Genomic DNA, 23,711 nt, shown 5'->3' on the forward strand with positions numbered 1-23,711 from the left:
TCCAAGGTGTAAAGAATGATTTTGAATGGAAAGTTTGTTTTTAAAACTAGTGATACCGTGGTTTGCAAATATTGCAAGAAGGAGTTTAAATATCATCATAGCAATTTGTTGCTGAATTATCACCTGTGAACCAACCAAACATTTATTGTTAATGATGAGCAGTCACCACTGTACACATTGCTGTCAACTAAAGTTGAATCATCACCTCGCCAAACTACATTAGTTGAACTTCAGGAGATGGCAAAACCAATGATCAAGGGAAATACAACATTACTAATGCCGTTACAAGATGGATTGCTGAGAATAGTCGGCTGATTAACATTGTCACTAATGAAGGCCTCCAGGACGTTACTCGTGTTGCTAGTGGACATCTGCTAATGACAGAACTGGAAGGCAACGTATATGACAATCAAACTGACGGTCTGTACGAGTAAGGGAGAGAGAAAATAAGTCATGTTATGGCAGCAGTTGAATTTGTACCTTTAATGGGTGGCTATTGTTCATCTGTGGCTAATACTAGCTACCTCGGGGTTACTGGTCATTTCATTGACACAGATTGATATTCTTACTTGTTTGCATAGTGTGTTAAGCAAAATGAAGAACGTCACTATTCAGAAAACTGTACAGAGCACTTTTCATCAGTTGGGAATTTATGACAAAGTAACTACTTTTGGCACAGACAATGCACATAACGTGACAGCTGCTCACCCTGTGCAGTACCCAGCCTTCAGTTGTCTATAAATAAAGCAATTACAGAGTATGGAAATTAAAGCATCCTAGCTAAATGCCGCAAAGTTGTGGGACACATTAAACACAGTCCTGCGAACAGTGTTGAGTTGACAATGCAAGAGGTGCAACTGTATCGGCGACAGGAGAAGTTAATTCAGGACGTTACCAAGTTGGAATTCATCTCTTCAGATGATCGAACAACTTCTAAAGAACAAAGAAGCTGTGCTGAAAACTCTAGCACAGCCTAGCCAGAAACACAGGCTCACTCTACCATCGGAGAAAGAGTGAGAGAAACTGCATCTGGTACAAAAAGTTCTTAATCCCTGTTGGTCCACTACAGAATTAATGGGCGGAGAGCAGTACGACTCCTGCAAAATGACACTACCATTTCAACTTCAAGGTGGCAGAGGGTAGGAAATATCTGATAATGACCTTGCTAGCATCCTGTGTTTCAAAGATGCATTTTTGGTGGATCTAGAGCAGCACAAGCTGAACCTCAAACTTTTGTGGTTAGGAATTGCGACTGCACTAAACCCACATTTCAAAAATATTAAATGCTTGCGAAAGGACATAAGACACATGGTTTGGCAAGAGCTAGACGTTCTTGTGGAAAATGCTGATCAAAAAAGGAGAAGATGATGATCATGATAATCATCAACCAGAAGAACCAACATTCATAAAGTGAATGCGAATGCACGAACTTTCATCAGACTCTGGAAGATGAGCCACTAATGTCTCTCTCCTCTTCTGAGAAAGCAGTTACTGACCAATACAGACTTGAAAAACAAACTGATGTTGACTCCGATCCATTGCAGTGGTGGAAGCTACACAAGGACGATCATCGGTTAGCCAGAAAATATTCAGCACCCCCATCCACTACTATCCCTTGTGAATGCTTGTTTTTGGTACCTGTATATGTTGTCAATAAAAAAAAAAAAAAGAGCACCCCTTGAACCAACCAATGTAAATAAACTGGTTTGCTTAAGCAATTTGTCTGAAAATTAAAGTCAAAACATCAATGTCTTGTTTTTTTTGTTACTGTTGTTTTGTCTTCTCGTTTTTTATTTACTCTCAGTTTACATCACAGTGCTAGATTAATATGCTTGAAGGAAAGTATGTTGATTGATATGCAGTTAATTTCCATTAAAAATTTCATGTTGATTGATATGCAGTTAATTTCCATTAAAAATTTCAATCTCACAATTAATTGTGATTAAATGCTTAATAGAACAGCAGCCCTACTTTTAAGGAGTGTTTGAACAGGAAAAACCTAGGGATTAGTCTGATGTCCAGGGGGGAGGGAATTCCAAGACTTTAATACCGAGTTTTCCCCAAGTATCTTAAGAGGACATTCTGTACAAAGTCATACACCTGAGGCATAATTGATTACTACAGCCTTTGTTTTGCTTTGTTTACTTTACATTCTGCTATATTAGTAAAATATTTCAATTTATCAAATATATTTTTATATCATGTTCAGGGTTAGTAGCAATATTATATCATCTGCAAAAAATGCATTTTCTCAACACCATTTATGTTTCTAAACATAGTAATTAACAGAGATAAGAGTGGACACCCCTGCCTAGTTCCTCTTGCATGACTAAACACTTCGAACAGCTGACCACCACACTTCACCCTAGCTTGAGTTCTACTCTACTCAAATATTAGTGCTGTCTACTTCTGTGGGAAACCAAATTACTCAAGAGATTCCTTCATAAACTCAAAACTCACTCTGTAAAAACACCTTCTCAGCAACTAGCCCTTTTAAACAATAAGTTATTATTGTCAAAGGCATACTTTTGTACCATAAGGTTTGTATTAATATTGCCAATTGTTTGCCTACCTTCTACAAACAGACTGTTCCAGGTCTATTTTTAGTGTCAGTACCTTTGCTATTCTTTCATTAACACTTAGCAATATTTATTCAGAACTGAAATGGAGCTTTACGACCCTGGATCAAGAGCATCTTTCCCCTCCTTTGGTGTAACTACCACAACTGCTTCCAAGGAATCATCCCCCACATAGAAAAGTATTATTAAAAAGTACTAGCCTAATTTTATCATCTCTATTACAACATTTTCTATACTTCCATTTGAATTCCATTGTTTTCAGCTGAATTCCTGTACTTTGTATTTCTTATTCTTTCCTGAATTTTAAAGTTTATTTTTGATATTAATACCCCTCTTTTTGTTTCAGTTTGCTAAGGAAGTTTTAATTGTTGCAACATGTTCTCTTTTCTTATATGTTCCTCTCAACCTCTGCATCCTGTCCATAAAAAATACTGTAACACTTTCAGTGTATTCATAGTTCTCATGATTCTATCTTACTCTCATAATTCCTGAATTTAGTTAACATCCTTTTGTTGCCTCAAACACTGAAACAGCAATTTGGTTGTTCGATGTTTAATGTCAAAAATAGCCATTTTAAAACCATTACACTGTATTCAGTCACATTTTCTAAATAAACCTGCATAGAAATTCTGACTTCTTTCACTTGTTGTTACACTTACTCTCTTTTGCTTCTGTAAATCCCTTACTCTATTCCTTCTAGATACCTTTTCTAGCCAATATTCCATTATCTCATTGGATTCCACTGCAACCTCATTTCTAAACTTTAATGTACAATTACTGCAACCTCCTGCAAGCTTACTACTACTCGTATTCACACATATAACATTTCACTTGAGGTTTGATTTTTGGTCATTAGATATCTTGCATTTCAGGAGAAATGATGAAACGTGCTACAGTTGGTGACTATCGTCTTCAATTTCCTTACAAATCTTAAATTGTATAGGTGTCCTGTTTCACACCATCACTGGATGGGTTTATGGAGTTCACACCATGTTACTGTACTTTTTCAATGTGAAACAATCTACTTCTCACACAAACCAGAAATAACTGCAGAGACAAACAAATAAAAACAGTAACCATGAAACATACTGCAAACTTCTGAATTGCAACAGGTAATGAATTGATTTAGCACTTTCGTATAAAAATTATGTAGATTTCATAAGAATGAAATCTCACTGCACTCACAGAATTAAACAGCAAACATAGTAAAATAAACTGACCAATAAGCAACGCCAATCAATAAAATTGTACAGACACAATTAAAACTACAAAAACAATGCATTAAAAAGCATCAACTCTATTCTAAACAATGTTGCATCAAAGTGGATAAATGAGTACATTAACTCTTTATTAAAGTCCAAACAAAAACTATCGTGCATTAATACATTTCTTCCCAACACCCTCCCCTGGGATTTTTTTAACCTTTCTAGACCATCAAATTTAAAGATTTGAAAACTATCACACACAGGGGAATGTTTAGACAATGCATTTCTACAATTTACTTTTCAACTATCCGTCATTTGCTCCCCAGTTCTTTCACACAAAGTTCTAATAATTTTCACTATATAAAAAGTCAGTGTAGGTAGTACATAGAGCAACATATACTAACCTCTAGTGTAACAAATACCAAACGGTTTGACTCTGAAATTATTAATCATAAAACAATCCCTTTCAAATAAAAACCTGGAATCACATTTATACCCTCCTGTTCTCAGTTATACAGCACATTAAGGCAACTTGTACCTTCTAACAAACTTTCCATTTTCGCCCTCTCCTGTATGCAATAAAAAGGCAGGTACCCATCTTCTCAAACATTAGAATCACTAGAAAAACAATACCCAAATTCCTTTAAATGACTCGGCAAATCTTACGACGTTTATTACAGTATGTCAATCCACAAATCCACTGAAGTTAACATTAACCTTATTCACCTTTGTTAATATAACTGATTGTTCCTGCTTCCCAATAAGTCGGTAATAAAATCTTTTTTTTTTTTCATTTCATGACCACCTCATCATGTAGGTTTCTCAAAACTAAAAGGGTAGTCTGGACTAAAAACACATACATTTCAATTTATTCACTTCAAAAATAAAACCACCACTAGTGACCATCTGTGCCAAACTAACCACTTCCGCTTTAAATACACTTTTTCTTGGTGCATTGGGACACTATTAAAATGAAGTAATGAGTTAAAAGTATGCAGACTTGCGATAAACATTAGACTCAAATCTGTCCACACTCTAACAGTTACATCCAAATAATTAATTTGCTTACTATCATAAGGATATGTAAACTTCAAAATGTTAGTGATTCAGAAAAAAAATATCAATAGTCGACAAATAATTTTAAGTTTATTAAGGATGCTTCCACACAATACAAATGCTGTCAAGGAATTGATAGTAGGAATTCCAACTTCTATAACTAGATGAAAACACGAACTGTAATAAAACACCACATTAGCAAACAATGTGTCACAAGTTGTGCCCTTGGCAAAAAAAAAAAGAACTTAAGCTCTTACCATAATGTTCCTTCTGTGTTATTCACTCTTGACTGATGGATTCACTTCCAAACCCTTGGAACCGACTTGGCCATTACACAAAGCTCGGCCAGCCAAAAACTCTCAAGCTAAGGCTCTACCCATACTGCCTCTCTTCCCATTACCTCAGATCGAGTTTGCCTACTAAGAAAAATCTGGAAGCTCTGACTGAGGAACAACCCTATGACAAAACCCCAGTACTAGTTCTGAACCTCCTGGAGTCTCTCGGAGGGGGCAGGAGGGTGGGTTGTCAAGAATGAATGAAGACTGACAACACAGATAGAATGTTATAGTAAGAACAGAACTTCTTTATCTGATGTTGTCAATCTTCATTCATTCTTGCCTAATGGGACAGAGTCCCCAGCTACTTTAGATCCTGGGTGGCCCTAGAGAAGGATACTCCTGAGCACCACAAAGTCAAAGGATGCTCTTCCCCTGGAGACCATGTCCAATTTGTAATGAGCGATAAAGGTATGTGGGGTAGCCCAAGTTGCAGCTGTGCATGTGCCTTCCATAGAAGCTCTGGAATGGAAGCCAGCTGAAGTGGAAACAGATCTTGTCGAATGAGCTCTAACTTTTGTTGGTAGTTTGAGTTTATTCTGGTTATATATAAAAGTAATGCAGTCTCAGCCATTTTGACAAGGTGACCTTTGATACGGGTTTGCCCAATCTGGCATCTGAAAAGGATCAAAACAGTTGATATGATTTTCTAGAAGATTTGTTCTGTTCAAGTAAAAACGTAATTGTCTGTGGACACCGAACATATGCAAGCAGTACTCTCCTTTGTTTGGAAAATTTGGACAGAAAACTGCCAAGTCTATGATGTGGTTGATACTAGACTCTGATACAACTTTTGGAAGGAAGGATGTTCTGGTTCGGAGTGATATTCTTTCTTTATGGAAGATTACATATGGATGATTCACACACAAAATCTGCAACTCTGAAATTCTCCTAGCAGACATGATAGCTACTAGGAAGAGGGTCTTCCAAGATACAAACTTGATGTCACAAGTGGCTGCTAGCTCGAAGAGCTGACAAACTAGGTATTGTAAAACTAAGGTCAAATCCCAAGGAGCTACTGGATCTTTAAAAGGGGGGTTTAAATGCAAAGTGCCTTTAAGAAAACTTTGAGCAGGTGATGAAACATCAATGAATGATCATCAAAACAGTTATGAAAATTCGAAATGGCAGCTAGATGATCCTTAACTGCAGAAGTTGAGGCTACCAATTGAAATAAGGTGGCTAAGTATTCCAGAACCTTATCAACTGGTGCCAAGAAAGGATCAATGCCAGTTGTACACGTCCAAACAGGAATCTTTTACTTTTGTTTACGGAAATTTTTCTGGTGGACAGTTTATGGGAAGCCAGAAGTGTCTTCTGCACTGGGGAGGACAAGTTGTTCTGCCTGGCAAATACTGGAATTGGAAAAACCAAGACGTCAGCTTGAGATGTTGAAGGTTGGGATGCAGTAAGCCCTGAGGATGAGACAGCAGGTCTGGAGTTGGATCCAGAGACCACGGGCTGTGAACTAGGCGAGGCCAAAGAAATGGAAACCAGACTTGATTGGGCCGGTAATGTGCAATGAGAATCACTCTGCTTCTCAGCCGCTGGGCTTTCCTCAGAAACTGGGGAATTAGTGGAACTGGGGGAAAGGCATACAGAAGTCCCAGGGGCCAATCGTGAAAAAGTGCATCTCTTGGGATCTTCCCGAGAGGGGGAACTGGGACAAAGTAGCTGCTGCATTTGTGGTTTGGGTTGCCACCTTTTAACTGGGCCAAAGTGGGACATGGGGGTGTGGCCAATATGACACTGGTCATACCCTCTACCATGACATCACCACAGGAGTGGTGAAGGAGATGCTGTTATGGTTACGACGGATGGCCAGAGTAGCTGGCTAGCTGGCTGCTGGAGTGGCTGGTTGGCTGGCTGCTGGAGTGGCTAGCTGGTTGGTGGGAGTAGCAGCTGGAAGGATGAATGAATGGATAGACGGCTGCATGAATGGGTGGCTGGCTGCATGAATGGATGGATGGCTGCATGAATGGCTGGATGGCTGCATGAATGGCTGGATGGCTGCATGAATGAATGAATGGCTGGCTGGCTGAATGGATGGATGGCTGGAAGAATGGCTGACTGGCTGGACGAACGGATGGATTGCTGGCACATTAGAAAAAAAAAATCTTGGTCATTGTTTTAGCGGTTGTAGAAGAGCTTAAAACAAAGCCCTACTACAGCCACGATCTTTGCAGGGCTCTTCCTGCCCCAATCCCTACCACTTTCATAAATTGCAGCACGAATTAAAGCACCCGGACCCAACAGGCAGCAGCTTTGCCTGAAGGTCTGGGTTAGTGACGTCACTGAATTGCCGTGGAAAGGCCGGAAGTAATTGCGGCTTTTCCACGGCAATTCAGTGCGAATGAAAAGTGGGACTTTTCAAGTCCTACTACTTTGCACAGCAGGCAACAGGATGAGGCAGCTCAACCTGTAAGTGTCCCACTGACAACGGGACAGGTGGCAACCTTATTTGTGGTTTATGGGAGAGGCGAACAGATCGCAGCAAGGCTGACCCCATCGGTGAAAGATCCTAATCTCTACGTTGGGATTGCGAGACCACTCATGAAGCAGAAGGATACACCTGCTCAGTTTGTCCGCAGTCACATTGGGAGTTCCCCAGGATACGCATTGCTATCAGAAAGCGGTTGGAGGAGATTGCCCATTGCCAAACTCTTAGGGCTTCCAGACATAGGTGGTATCTGGTTTCCCCTCACTTGTTGATTCACCACACTACAGACACATCTGATTGGATAGCAACTGTCCCTGAAGGAAAGGCAGACTGAAATGCTTGCAAAGCTAAAAGCACTGCCCTCAGTTCTAGGACACTGATGTGCAAACTGGCCTCTTGTGGGGACCAAGCGCCTTAGACAGTCTTTCCCAGAAAATGTCCCCCCACCCTATCTGGGAAGAGTCTGCGTTCATTAAAGCCTTGGGCCGAGAGGGGAAAAAGGACGACTCCATAAATTTTCTTCTGGCTTCATCCACCAAGATAAATCCTTTTTGCAGTGATTTGTTATCAAGACTGGATGGGACATGGGGTGCGTCAGAAGTGACCATTGTGACGCCAAGAGCCATTGAAGCAGCCTCTTGTGATATCTCGCTAGGGGAACTAATACTGTTGCTGCCATGGATCAGAGAAGTTGTAGTACCAAACAAGCAGGAACTTTGTCTTGGGAGAGGATGATTTGTAGTTGAGATCTTAGCCTTAACAACCTGTGATGAGGAAGGAAGCCACACAGGATATTGTACTTACTCTTGCCCCGATAAATTCCAGATCCTGTGGGGGAAACTGCTGTGATTTTTCTTTGTTGACTGAAATGCCTAAAGTTTTGGCAAGATGTAGAACAAAGTCTATGGTGCAAAGCAGTCTATGGCTGGAGGGAGCAGTGAGGAGTCAGTCATCTAGACATGGAAACACATGGAATCCCTGCAGTCTCAAATGAGCTGCTATGACTGTCATGCATTTGGTGAACACCCCGGGGGCTGTGGTGAAGCCGAAGGGCAGTGCTCGAAACTGGTAATGACTGGCTCCTAGCTGGAAGCAGAGATATCTTTTGGAGCGCTTGTCCATCTTTATGTGGTAATGCACATTTTAAAGATCTATAGTGCACATCCAATCTTCCTTCTCTAGGAAGGGAAGGATAGACTGAACCATGACCATCCGGAATTTTGTCTGTTGCTCAAATTTGTTCAATAGGCCACGATGCAAGATTGGCCTCCAGTCTGAAAGCTCAGTTACTGGATCCTTTTGGAGTCTAGTAAAGTGTGCCAAGGAGTTCAAGAACCAAATAGCAAAGGTCGTTGAAGCAAAGACCCACTTCCCGAATCTGTCCATCATCAGGGATTCTCGGTTTGGAGAATGGACAGTTTAACTCTCTTGACAGAGTTCCTTTTTGGTGACCGCCACCACCATCATGGCAGCCACTAGCAGACCCTTAGACCAATGGGGCTGATCCTCTGGGGCTGAAAGAATCTTTTCCGGTCTCTGGGGAATAGGCTCTATGATGTCAGGAGCCTCCCATGCATGCTGAATGATCAACCTGATTAGTTCGTCAACAGGCAGGGTCACCCAAGAAGTATACTGATCGGCATGAAAAGCTTGCAAGAAAACAGATTCCTCAGAGGATGGGTTTGAGGCTTCCAATCACCCCTCTTTTTTAAATTTTTCCAGGATGCCTCCAAAAGAGCCATCTTCAGAGGGTGATGGTGGGGACCCTTCCCCTCCATCGTAATCTGTATACTCAGTGACAGATTCTTCTGGAGAATCCAGGTGCTTCCTCTTGCATGATCTCTTGTGGGGTGGCTCCTCAGGGGGAAGTTCTGAGGAGGACTCCGAATAAGGGGGACCCTGAACTCTGGTACCTTGCTGCTTTTGTTCCAGCTCGCTGTCCAGACATAGCAGATTGTGGGAGCTGCGAACCAGAGGGAGCAAAAATATGGCACTCGATGGGGATGGAACCAACTGGGAACCTGCTGAGACTAAAGCTCTCTCCATAATCTGAAAGGCAGGCCTGCCTGAAGAGGGATGGGAGACCAGAACAGAGAAAGACAACCCTGGAACAGAGGTCACACCCCGCTCCGAAGAGCTGCCCCTTCACAGCAGGAGCAGAGAGAGGACTTGACACTACCATGGCACAAAGAGCCACAGACAGCTCTAAAGAAAAAGTTGGAGCCGATCCAAGGATCCCGGAACCGGCAGCCAAATCACGGTCATGTGGGAATGATGGTTTCGAAGGAGCTGAAGACCACAGAGTAGATTCTGGCACAGAGGCGAGATCCATTGTCGGCAATGAGGCAGTTGGCACCGGGAACATCGAAGCTATGGGCTCCAAGCCCTGGGGGGAGGTTGAAGGAGGAATATATATATATATATATATATATATATATATATATCTATATATATATATATATATATATATATATATATATATATATATATATATATATATATATATATATATATATATGAGTCGTGGGAAGAGTATGCCTCTGCTCCAGAAGGGAGGGAGGTCCAAAAGGGTGCAGGGATGCCTCTGGCTGTCAAGAGTTAATTCACTAATCTGAATGCATCCTATTCGGACAGAATCCTGGAGGAATGAGTTGAAATTCCCAAAGGAGATTCAGGTCTTTCCACAAAGGGACTCAGCTACTGACCCAAAAAGGGGTCTATTGATGGGGAATATCTAGTCCGGGGGGGGTACTTATAACATCGACCTTCAGGACCATGGTCTGCTGAATAGAGGGAGAAAATGGAACCAAATGAGTTGGTTTAACAATTGTCGGTGCCAGAGAGGTCATCGGCGCAGAAGATGTGGTCAGTCTGAAGTGGTTTGTGTAAGATCAACAGTAAACGGCACAGATACTGATTCGGTTCCGAAGAAACAGAACCTGGGATTTTTGAGATTTGGAGTCCTGTACCTTAGGGGAAGATCGTACCAAATGACGGAGGTTTTTTTTTTTTGCCTCAGACTTCGGAGATTCTGAAGTCTCCATCTCAGAAAGAGCTTCATCAAAGGGACACATCAATAAGCCTTTGAGCATTAACTTATTTTATCTCTCCGTCTGAGTTCAGGCACTAAAGCCCTTACAGATATCACAAGGAGGTTCAACTTCTGGATGAGGGATACCCAGACAACAGATGCAAGAAAGATGACCATCGGAATTGGGCATCTTTCTGCCACAGTCCTTACAGTGTTTGAACTCGAAGGTTCCTTTTTGTTTCTCTGCCATGTCCAGTCAAAATACACCGTACGCACACACACAGACACACACACACTCTTAGTGAAAAAGGGGAAAGAATATAGTTTAGAAAAGTAAACCCCCCCTTTTTTTTAATATATATTGTACATCAATTATGATATATATATATATATATATATATATATATATATAGAATACCCACATGGGTAAAGGAGGGAAAGAAGCAGGAGAAAAAATACCAGCAATGGTATTGAAAGGTTACCAACAGTAAGATTGAAGGAAAGGCCTAATATCAGCAATGGTAAAGGAGAAATACCCTGAGGTAAAACAACGGGGGTAGAAAGCTTCAAAGAGTTCACTCACATGAAAAAAGACTTAAATGACGGTAGGTATTAAAGTGCAATAGTATAATTAGGCAAATAATAAATTTTTTAAGCACTAAGCTGAGAGCATTAGCTAATGCATCCAATTTTCTATGCGGCAAACGAGATCTGAAGTAATGAGAAGAGAGGCAGTGTGGGTAGAACCTTAGCTCGAGACGTTTTGGCTGGTGTAAACTTTGTATAACGGCCGAGTCGGTTCCGAGTGTTTGGAACTGAACCCATCAGACAAGAATGAATGAAAATTGACATTAGATCCACTTTTTTGTTTACATTTACCACTGAAACAATAAAAATTACTAGTTAAAACGAACTCCATAAGAAATGGTAAATTAATAACCCTGCTGTCAAGAAGCTCACATTTCAAAAGCATTTCTGAAAATCATTCTAAACCCAGATAACGGAGAATAACAGAATAGCTTGACAAGATCAATGGTGACAAAAATAATCTCTGTTGTAAACAAATCAGGGGAATTCAAGTGCCATGCATATCTTAAATAGTTATGCTTACCCAAAAACTGTTTCAATTTATTTTGTCTATTACACAACTACTGGATGAGTTTTTAACCCCCCCCCATGAATTAAGGTTTACTTCTCTAAGCCTTAACTCTGACCACAGAAGAATGTCTAGCTGTTTACAAAAAAGCTCTGATGCAGCCAGGACAGAACCTAAGGTTACAGATTCCAAGGCTATTATTGCTTGAATGTTTCCAAAAGATAACTAGCCCAATTTTTAACTTCTCTGGCAAAAACAGAATCTCTCACCAACTTATTTCTTTAACTTGCCAATAGCAAGCAGGTTATAAAGCTGTGAAAACTGCTCCAGTGTTCCTAGACATTCACATACTGTTATCCACCTGTTTTCAGTTAGAATACATTTCAGTTTTGATAGTTATTCATTTCTATGCCTGATGCATACTATTTAACTCTTCCCCAATTACTTAAGTCTTGGATGTCGCAGCTAATTTTGAAATGTCAAGCTTGTTAAGTACTGTACCAAGATAAGCCATTCCCTCAGTTTCTTCCCCTTGTATTACATCATAACTTTCCAATAACTGACGTTTACTGCTCTTTGCCCCGGCACTAACTACAGCAGTAGATAAAAATGCTTTCATGAAGCACTGGTGCAGCTGTCACCAAGTCTAAAGCTATAGTCACCAGGGCTAACTTCATGCATTACTGTCTAAATATCTCCATCATATATATTAGTTTCATTTTTCATTAATTATTTTTATTCTTCTACCTTACGCCCTTCCTTCAAAAGTCACAGAACTTTCACCGGAAGCAAAACAGCATAGCTTACAGTTTCAAATAAAACAGAACTTTTGGCAGACAGCATGCAATAGCCCCACATCCTATTGTGTATGAACTCATTTTTAAACGAGATCTGAAATATCAGACACATTGTCTACATTTATATTAATAAAAATGTTTTTTCACCAGCATGTACTGATTTCAGTTTTCTCAAAATAGGATTTAGAATAAGCTTACATTTTTGTTATACAAAACATCCTTGATCGTTATAAAGATATATCCATACATTTCAGCTTCTGTCCTCACTGTGTTTACAGTGCTTTGCTTTTACGGACTTTCACACTTTTTTTTTTTTTTAATGGTTTTATCTCCTCAGTTTTTATCCATCCTTTTCTTTTGAAAAACAGGAAAGGGCTTTGCAGGAAATCTATGTTAAAGTACCCACAGTTTACTTTTCAGCATTTGTTAATTGGTTACCCATTCCTTCATTAACTTCTCCTGGCTCCAATTCAGCTCATCACTTACCTGTTGATAACCACTGTACGTTTTTAATCCCACCGGGTAGAAAATTCCAAGAGATGCATAAAACAATCATTTGAATAAAGTTTTACTTCTCTCCATATTCTTACAGAAGGAAAAAATGCATTTCTGTTACTTTGTGTTTGTAGTGAAGTTATTATCCCAAGATACCTGTATCTCCATTTTATTAAGTAGATCCCTTCCTCCCAAGACGCACATAGTTTGTCCTTTTAACTAATATGCCTGCAGCTTAATCATAGGTCTCAGGTGCTTTCTCAATCTTAGTTTAGGAACATTCACGCTATGTGCTTGTTCTAGTTTAGTATCCGCAACAGGAAGACAAGTCCAAGAACGGAAACATTTTGTCAAAATCCTTACAGCCTTTTCTTTTGATTTGTTCTTGTACTGCTGTAAACCTCTTATTACTGCTCCCTTGAGATCTATTTTCAAGTTTAATCACTTTCTGTACATTTGTTCATATTTTACTTGTTGATTCATTTCATCTTTTTATCCCCTTTCAAGTAGTCTGCATACTATTTATTTTATCTCAGTGTCTGGTTAAAACGCCTTCTACTCCCTGCAGCCTTCTGTTGGTTTCTATGTAATCTAACAAGGAGTCAGATATCTTAAAAATCTCAGAGTGCATTTACTCAACCTTATTCTCTAGGGTGACTGAAGGAATTTCTCCTTCAGCTGCCACTACCATCTGCTTTTCCCACATCTTCACCAGAGTGCTGTCAGTACCTTTCCATGTTTTCACAGTCCTCCCCTTTAATTGCATTTTCTCTCTTCTTTGTTGACCTTCCACACTTCAATATCAATTTCTGTTAGCGGTTAATAGAAATTTGCAGGCCTTTGCTGTTTTTAATGACTGTCAACCCAAAGCTCTGTTTTTAGTTGTTCATACTACTACCACCATCTTGGAACCCCATGTACATAATTTGGAGCTTTGTCTACACGTTTATCTAACATAATGTAATAAATTAATTTTCTGAGTACATTTTCTTTTAGTGGAGCCTTTACTGTTCAAGGTGGCTTGAGTATCCTTTTGTACTGACGAAGCACACATTTTCAGATTACTGGTCAACATCTACAACTGCCTGACACCCCCCCCCCTCTCCCCTTACTCTTGCCCTCTGACTTCAGCTTGATCACCAAAAGAATGCAACTTCTCTAGCTTCCTTCCAGTTCCACCTCTAATTCTAACCCCTTAGTCAATACCCATAGGACGCAGCTATTTATCAGCTAAACTTTACTTTGCTCTTTACATCTCTACTCTTACTATACTTACAACTACTTACACTTCCTGCTTTTCTTACTTAAGCTGTTATCCAATTTCCCATCTCTGTCTCTTGCCCTGTTAATATACTCCCTACTATGTCTAATCTTTGCTCTCTTTGTTGCTATACCACCTACTGTGGCTTACTTGCTCACAATCAACTGTATAAAGCAAAAAATGCAACCCCTACTAACAATGCTCACCATTATGTAATGCCTCAACCTAAAACTCTAAAAGATGTGTTCAGTCTATGTTGTTGTTGTGTCTTTCTGCTTTTCCCGGTTAGGAGTCGCCACAGCGGAACTCCAGTCCGTTGATGACTGGCAGTAGATTTTTACGTGCCGAGTTGCCAGCCCTGACGCACAACCTTCAATGAAGGTACGCCCATTCATGCATGTCTCCACACAGTAGACGCTCTTAGCTGAGAATCGAATCGGACAGCGTCTTACTGTGAGGCGACAACACTACCGCAGCACCACAATATGTTAAATCTTAAGCTTTAATGTTATGTTACTAGTCAATGTTAAGTTTGGCACTATTTATGTAAATTTGAATGCTTCTGTATACACCTTATATTTTGCTTAAAATTTAACTGTGGAGCTTTTCTCCCTGAACCTCCAATAAAAATGGACATACATCCCATCGGACTTCCCTGGTCAACAAATGTAAAAATAAATAAATATATGCCATGCAAACTTTCGGTAGCTAGGTATTGACACTTAGAACTATACACTGCCATGCACTACAGGAGCCATGAGAAGTGGGTGGCCAACTTGCTTTCTTGTGCAGGAGCAAACAGTTTTAATCTACAATTAATGTCTATGATTTCAGACATTTACAACTGCAAGCAATATTCAATGAATGGAATGTGTGTACACAAACACATTTAAAGCACAGATATGCATGAATGATCAAAAGAAACCTATTTCAACAAACTAAATCAAGAACACAAAATAAACACAAGTCTGTAGTAATGCAATCAAACTAGCAACACATGATGCACTTGGACATATTTTGGCATCGCTATCTAATCTTCATAGAAGTAAAACGTGGCTTATGCTCCAAAACATTTGGCTTAGAGGAAGATTGTCCATCAAAGTTAAGGATATAAACAAGGAATAAAAAGGTCCCTAGATACAAAGAGGAAAATGTATTTAAAAACAGTTAAGAAGACAACCTTTAAGGTATTGTGTTGTGAGACAGAAATGAAAGCAGTTATCTATCCCATAAAACTTTAAAAAGATCAGCAGCCCAAGATATTTGGCGGCTAGCTACAAAGTACTGTGGAGTTTGTGTCATTACCCTAACTTTACAAGATCCAATACATCTCCTGGACTTCTGCTATAAGTGAGACTTGAAATACTCTTATAAAAAGAAAAAACTTACTTCTTTTCTTCTGCCAAAAGATATTCAGTTTCTTCATGCGAAAAGTAGTTCCATGTATCTTAGCACGGTTTGCTGAAGCCTAGAGAAACACAAATGTACTTCTTGAGACACAGACTGCACAAGACAAAAACCTCAAAAACACGATAAATGTACAGTAACCTCCCACAGATATCTCTGGAATAATTCTGTTTATATGCACAATATGAAAAATTAACTTGCCAGACAGATTCTGTTTAACTGCCATAATAAAGGGTTTACATCAATGGCAAGAAAAAAGAAACATAGGGTCTTCTAAGTATTTTAAGCTAGTAAAAAAAAATGAGATTTGAAGGTCACATGACTGCCTGTATCACATTACTTTAGGACACAGGTTTGTCCAATGAACAGAAATCTTTTACAAAAAGTTGAATTTACCATAGTGCCCAACTGGGCACTATTCTTACAAAAACAGTCTAACAAACACTTGATCAAAAGACCCACAACTCCACTGGAAGACTATCACCACATGCTGGTGCAAGAGGTTTCTAAATAAAACAGGAAAGCTAGAAAGACTGAAATAAAGATAAAGGATTAGAAAAAAAGAAGCCCTATTCAACAGCTCAATGCAACCCTAGAAAAGATGGCCAATGGAAGAAGGTATAAAGCAATTCACAACTTAAGAGACTGAACAATACACCAAGTTACCTGACAGCATGAAGATGAGAATGGTTGAGATCAGTCAAAATATGCATTTAGGAAATGGGTATGGATGAGACTACACAAGACAGGAAAAAGTACAGTTTTGTACCTACCATAAATGTAGATGTTCGAAGATCCACATTGCTGCAGTCCTTACACTTGGGGTAGTCCGCTGTCCTCGGTCGGCCCGAATATCAAAGTATAAGGCTGACGTCGGTCAAGGCGCATTTGACTGACATCAGAACGTCAGGGTACAAATGCGCATGACCGACGTCATATCCTCAGTCTTTTCTTGCCCCAGATGTCAGAAGACCCTAAAAATAAAGGTCAAAACCAAAAGACAGCAAACAACCAACCAACCACCCTTGCACTAATTATATGTACAATATATACAATATACACAATATGTACAACCCAACCCACACAACCACCTCTAACTACAGAGGGGAAGGAGGGAGGGTAAATTGGACTGCAGCAATGTGGATCTTCGAACATCTACATTTATGGTAGGTACAAAACTGTACTATGTTCTTCATCTCACATTGCTGCAGTCCTTACACTTGGGTAGAACCCCAAAGCAGAGGTAAGGGAGGATGGCTAACTACAAGGAAGCAGGAGCTGCCAAAATGCCCTGCAAAACAGCAGTGGCAAAACCAGGCCTGGATTTAGAGTAAAGTGGCAGGTGATAATGCCTAGAGAAAGTATGCACTGAACTCCAAGTAGCTGCCTCCAAAATATCCTTGGTTGCCACTCCCCTCAAAAAAGCTGTTGAAGTGGCAGTAGCCCTAGTGGAATGAGGCCTAATCCCAGCTGGAATCTCCTTGCCATGATGGGAATAACAGAAAGCAATGCAAAACCCAATCCACTTAGAAATAGTTTGTTTTGACACAGGCTTGCCCTGAGAACTCAAAGCAAAAGAAACAAACAACTGCTGAGACTGCCTGAACCCTTTAGTTCTGTCCAAATAATAACGCAACTGCCTGTGTACATCTAAAGTGTGCAAAATCTTTTCCCCTTTATTTTGGGGATTTGCATAAAAAGTAGGCAAATGAATAGTTTGGTTTAAAGCCACACTAGAAACCACCTTAGGCATAAAGGAAGGATTAGTGCGTAATGATACCCTATCCTTATGGAAAATCAAGAAAGGCTCAACCGCCATAAGGGCCTGCAATTCAGAAACCCTTCTTGCAGAGGTAATGGCCAACAAAAAGCAGTCTTCCATGACAAATATTTCAACTCAGAAGTAGCTGCAGGCTCAAAAGGTTGTAGAGTGAGTTTCTCCAACACAAAATTGAGATCCCAAGCAGGAGTAGGAGCTCTTGGGGGTCTTATATTCTTTGCCCCTCTAAGAAATTGCTTGAACAAAGGATGAGAAAACAATGGTGGGTCGCAATCATAGTGAGCGAAATTGCTGCAGCATGAACTTTAATAGAAGAGAAAGACAAACCTTTGTCTAGTAACTCAGTAAGATATTGAAGAGCCACACACAAATTAGGCTCAGAAACATCAAAATCTTTTGCTGCACTCCAAAATAAAAATCTCTTCCATTTGTCTGCGTACACTTTTCTTGTACTAGGCCTTCTAGCTTCCAAAATAACATTCAAAACTTGCTGAGGAAGTGGAGGCCCACTATGGTTCAAAACAGAATATGCCAGGCTGTTAGGTGCAGAGAGTGAAGCTTGACATTGAGCAAATGGCTGTCCTCCTGTGACAACAGGTGTGGAATCGAAGGCAAAGGCCATGGAAGCTTCCGTACCAGACTTCTCAGTAATGGGTACCAGTGCTGTCGAGGCCAATCCGGAGCTATTAAAATCATCCTTGGCTTGTCCTGTCTGACCTTTAGAAGTACCTTTGGGAGGAGAGGCAGAGGTGGAAAGGCATACACATGAAGATTGCTCCAATTGAAAGAAAGAGCATCCACTCTCCAAGCTGTGGGATGAAACCTTTTTGTGCAAAACTTTGGCAGCTGATGGTTTAGTGGAGAAGCGAACAGATCTATGTCTGGAGTTCCCCATGACACTGTCAATTTCTGAAATACATGAGGATCCAATTTCCACTCGTGGGGATCCATAATTCGTCTGCTCAACACATCTGCTAAGGAGTTCTGTGCTCCTGGCAGAAACCTTGCCTGAAGATTGAGCTGTAAACTGAGAGCAGTCTCCCACAAAATCATTGCTTGCCTGCATAGTGGATAAGAATCGTTCCCCTTGCTTGTTGATGTACCACATGACAGTTGTGTTGTCTGTTAGAATCAACACCTGCCCTGGAAGAAGTAATTCCTTGAAAGCTATTAATGCAAACTGGACTGCTAACATCTCCTTCATGTTGATATGTAGATGTTGTAGTCTGGCAGGCCACTTGTCTTGTATCCACTTTCCATTTAGATGAGCTCCCAAGCTTTGTCTGAGGCATCTGTCGTTAAAATCTGACTCGCCTCTGGCCGGGTCACAGAGAGTCCCTTGTTTAGGTGACATTCCTGAGCCCACCACAAAAATTCCTTTTGAATGCAAGGTATTATTTGAATGACAGTGTCCAGATCCTGGCAGTGCTGTGTCCATACATTTTGAGATACCATTGTAGCTTCCTCATATGCAGTTTGGCATTGGGAAGCACCAGAATACAAGATGCCATGAACCCTAAGGCTTGAAGGACTGTCCTTGCAGTCAGCCCGGACTGATGAGATAGTTGATGGAAGTAAAGGGATAGACTCTTTTGTTTGTCCGGGGTTAAAAGGCCATCTGGGATGCTGTATTCAGTCTCACACCCAGAAAGCACATGTCCTGAGAGGGTACTAGACTGGACTTTATTTCGCTCACAGAATACCCCAGGCATCTTAGCACTGCTATCACATATTCCAAATGATGAAGAAGCTCTTCCGTCCTTGAGCCAGAATCAGGCAGTCGTCCAAATAAGGATAGATCTGTATTCCTTTTAGCCTGAAGAAAGCTATCACTGGAGCCAGAACTTTCGTGAACACTCTGGGCGCAGTAGATAAGCCAAAGGGCAATGCAGAGAACTGATAGTGAGAAGTCCCAGCTCGAAAACGCAGATACTTCCTGCAACTTAGTCTGATAGGAACATGAAGGTAAGCCTCCTTGAGATCCAAAGTTACCATCCAATGATCTTTGCCCAGCAGAGGTAAAAGCTGCTGCAACGTCAACATTTTGAACTTGGGAATGTCCAGATAAGTGTTTAGGATAGATAAATCCAAAATTGGTCTCCACGTGTTCCCCTTCTTTGGTACTAGGAACAGGCGAGAATAAAATCCTAGGCCCACTTCTGGCATAGGGACCGGCAGTATGGCCCCTATTTGGAGCAACAGAGAAACTTGCTTGTGAGCCTCTATTCTTTGTTGAGGAGGAACGTCTGGCATGCCTTTGAAAGGAGGCAAGGTATGGAAATAAAACCTGTAGCCGTGGTGTATGATATCCAATACCCATCTGTCTTGGGTAATTAAACTCCAATTTTCTTTGAAAAGTGCCAACCTTCCTCCCAAAGGTGCTGCCAGACGAGAAGGCTCTGGCAGCTGAAAAGGTAGGTCATTGGGTCTGTTTACGAAAGGACTGACCCCTGCCCTCACCGAAGACTGTGCAGGAGAACTCCCTGTTCTAGGCCTGAAAGAGCCCTGAGCTCTACCCCTACCACGTCTAGATCTACCCCTAGACTGGGAATCATAAGAAGGATACGCCCACCCCTTAGTAGGCCAATTTCTACTAAACTTTGGAGGCTGGACCTGCAAAAATCTTTAACAGTCTGCATAGACTTAGCCTTGTCTTCCATTTTCTTTAAAACTGCCTCAACAGGAGAACCAAACAACACGTCAGATTGCAAAGGAGCATCTAAAATCCTTGTTTTAACATGGTCAGACAAATTCTGATCCCTCAGCCAGGCGTGCCTGCGAAGAACTGACCCAGTGGCAGCCACCCTAGACGAGGCCTGTACAGCATCAAAACCACATTGCAAAGAATGCTTACCCACCTGTTCAGAAACATGTACTAAATCTTGCAACTCTTTACAATCAATACCTTCTGCCAGAGCATCAACCTTAGCCTTCAATTGTGAAAGGAGATAGTTTTGGTATTTCAACATGTGAAACTGGCAATTCAAAGCCCTCATAGCAAGAGTGGAAGAAGTATAAACTTTCTTTCCCCATCTATCCAAGGCCCTGGCTTCTTTGTCTGCAGGAACCGGATTCTTTACAACAGAAGCCTTAACACCTTTAGGCCCCTGGCTAACAGTTTCTGGGTCTGCCCTAGGACTCTTAAAAAGAAACTTATGAGCTTCAGGCACCCTGTAATACCTATCCGGTTTAACAGGAGCAGGAGGCAAAGAATCAGGATTAAGAGAAGCCTCTGTAAAAACATCTTCCACTACATCCAAAACAGGAGGTATAGCCAAAGGCCTATGCTGGGGTAAAAACAAAAATTCCCCAAGCCTTTTCCTGGAATCAGAGAAGTCCTGACCTTCCCACTTAAAATGCTCCCTCATGGAATGAAGAGTTTCTGAAAAAGAAAAATCCTCAGGAGGAGAAGCAGAAGGAGTAGAATCATCCACATCAGAATCAGAATAAGAAGAGTACTCCTGCAAGTCTTCAGCCGAAGACTCTGAAACATCTGAAGCCTGCTCAAAACTCCCTAGCTCAGGCTCCACCCTAGGTCTCTTATCAGGAGGGGGCAAAGAACCCCTAATCAAAGTAATCAAATCTTCTGCCATTTTAAGCATATGCTTCTTGGGCACAGTTCCAGAAGAACTAGGAGTGACACCAATAGAAATAGAACCTGGCCTGCCCCTGGGAGAAGCCTTTGAAACAGAAGGAGAGGGCCTAGCCACCCTAGGAAGGGAGGGGAGTATAGTAACCTGAGAAGCCCCCTCAGCCTGACCTGCCTCCTGAGAGGCCACATCTTGCAATAATAAAGTCTCACCCTGGGAACACAAAGAAACCTCCGGTGGAGCCACCGGCTCCACCGACACCTCTAAAGAACCGGCGTCCGGTACAGACGGTTCTTCTAGCCTAGGCTTAACTGCTTTGTCCTTGTGCTTCTTCGAAGAAGCGGGCGTCGGAGCATCCGACGGCATTTTATAATTGCACCGCTTCCCAAAGACTAACCTGGCACAATCCAACCTTCTCTTTATAGTGCGTTTATTGAATCTAGCACAAGAGCGACAGCCAACAACGTCGTGCTCAGGCCCTAAGCAAGGAATACACAAAGTATGATAATCTCTATGCGGTATCTGTTTCCCACAAGAAATGCAATTATTGACTTTTTCTGACATCCGGTAAATCACTGAGGCAAGAAAAAACTAAAATATTCCCCAACGGGGTACTTAGCCAACTTTGAACTCGGTCTGAAACTTCGAAATCGAAAAATCTCATAACGCCAACCGGCACTTGCAATGCTGCTTCTGCATCGGACCATGCGGCAAAAAAGACTGAGGATATGACGTCGGTCATGCGCATTTGTACCCTGACGTTCTGATGTCAGTCAAATGCGCCTTGACCGACGTCAGCCTTATACTTTGATATTCGGGCCGACCGAGGACAGCAGACTACCCCAAGTGTAAGGACTGCAGCAATGTGAGATGAAGAACATCTTCTTTAGAGGAAACAGGAAATGAAAAATGATGGACTATGATAATAGACTTTATAGCATCCAGACAATATGTATTCCCATCCTCTCTGGTCTGACAGAAGTGCTACATGAATGGGGGGAGGGGTTGGGAACTATACAACCCTGTCTTAGAAGTTTACTGGAGTTGCACAGCATGAAGAGAACAGTAGCTGACTTGCACAACGGTCATTCCAAGAAGGTACCATGACTCACCACACCTGGAGGACTTTTTTTGGTTCCAAGGTGTATGGAAAGTATTCCATATGATAGGCTGATGAACATCTTGCAGAAGAACAACCAGATGACTTCAGGAAAACTCCTACAACTCCAAAATGATCCATTACTATGACTGTGTCCATAACAAGGTAAAAAAAGTAAGTCCAAAGAATGAGGCGTATCTAGACTTCAGAAAGATATTTGGTAGTGTACTACGCAAAAAAATTCAAGGGTATCGATTGGGGGACCTAAACTGTTGCTATGGGACAGAAGTGGTCTAACTATCCAAATAAAGAAAAGTGGCAAAGTGATAACAAAAGAAGTATGGCAAAAAGAAAATAGTTCTGACAACTGACAAGAAAATAAATGGGGGGACAAAGCTGACATTACATCAATGGAATGCATTACTGGAAATAAGTGTGGGGGAGAAGTTGAACTGAAAAAATAAAAAAGGGAAGGAGGAAGCAAGGGCTGCTGCTGAAAAAAGAATCTGACATGCACCTGTTTCACATAGATGATTCTGGGACCAGAAATACACTGTCAGAAGCAGTGGCAAACAGTATACGGTATCCACAAAATTACTTTCAATCAGGTGACACCTGCTACAGGCAGAATGCGAGCATCCAATTGACCAAATGTGAACACGCTGTATCATGTATTCCCAAGATGTGGTAATTCACAGTTACAACAGTTAAGCTAGAGTTTGCAGAAGTCACCCCCTTCATGTGACTGGGAGAGGCACAACACCCACACAGCAAAAGACATTTTCAAAATACTTTGAAAATTTAGTTGAGCATTATTTTGGTTGATCTACTGCAGTAAAATGGCACTCCATGAAGACTAGTATTTGTAATCATGCAAACCCAGATGTGGTTTAAGGATGTCTGAAGGAAAAAGAAAATGGAATTTGTAGAATATAGAAGGGTGGATGCAATGTCAAAAATGGAACAGCGGTTCTCTTCCACCAGTATCATCACAAGTGTTTTTCATCTATACAATCTGCAAGCATCATGTGCCCTGGAGTCCTTGTGGACAAGTAATAAAGTCATGTTTGTCGATCATACTGCATAATTGAGAGAAGGAAATGCAGCTACTAAAATAACTTAAATGCAAAATCAGGACAAACCTGAGAACCTAATATCTAATGCATTTAATGCACAATTCTATAAACCCATGTGCTTTAACTTTTTTAATTGTGACATTCCAGTAGGTACCTATTATAACAGGCAAAGAACTTTCGTTTTGGTGAGTGAGTAGACAAACTTACAAAATGACCAGAAAAAAAATACTTCTCAAACTGCCATTCTAAAGTACACCACATATGAACACCCTATGTAATAGGGAATAACATATGGAAAATAGCAAACTATGGTATACCTAATTCATAAACCAGTCTCACTCACAAGGAACTGGCTTATTCCCCTCCCCCATTTACAATTTTCATGCCTTCCCCAATGTCCACCATCTGCCATGTACCGGTTCCTCTACTCAATCAGAAAAGGAAAGTAGAGACCAAGGTCACCC

At 40.9% G+C, this 23,711-nt stretch overlaps 1 protein-coding gene across 1 annotated transcript in view; it reads right to left on the minus strand.

The window, feature by feature from the left end:
• The window catches only part of LOC122792701 (germinal-center associated nuclear protein-like), a 1,487,771-nt gene that overhangs the window by 1,267,739 nt on the left and 196,321 nt on the right, over nt 1–23,711 (minus strand). The window contains exon 4 of the mRNA XM_044060286.1: nt 15,685–15,763. Coding sequence (XP_043916221.1) covers nt 15,685–15,763 — 79 coding nt within the window. The remainder of the gene's footprint in view (nt 1–15,684; nt 15,764–23,711) is intronic.

This window comes from Protopterus annectens, chromosome 2.part0 (assembly GCF_019279795.1).
Source record: "Protopterus annectens isolate FY-2018-M chromosome 2.part0, PAN1.0, whole genome shotgun sequence".
Lineage (NCBI taxonomy): Eukaryota > Metazoa > Chordata > Ceratodontiformes > Protopteridae > Protopterus > Protopterus annectens.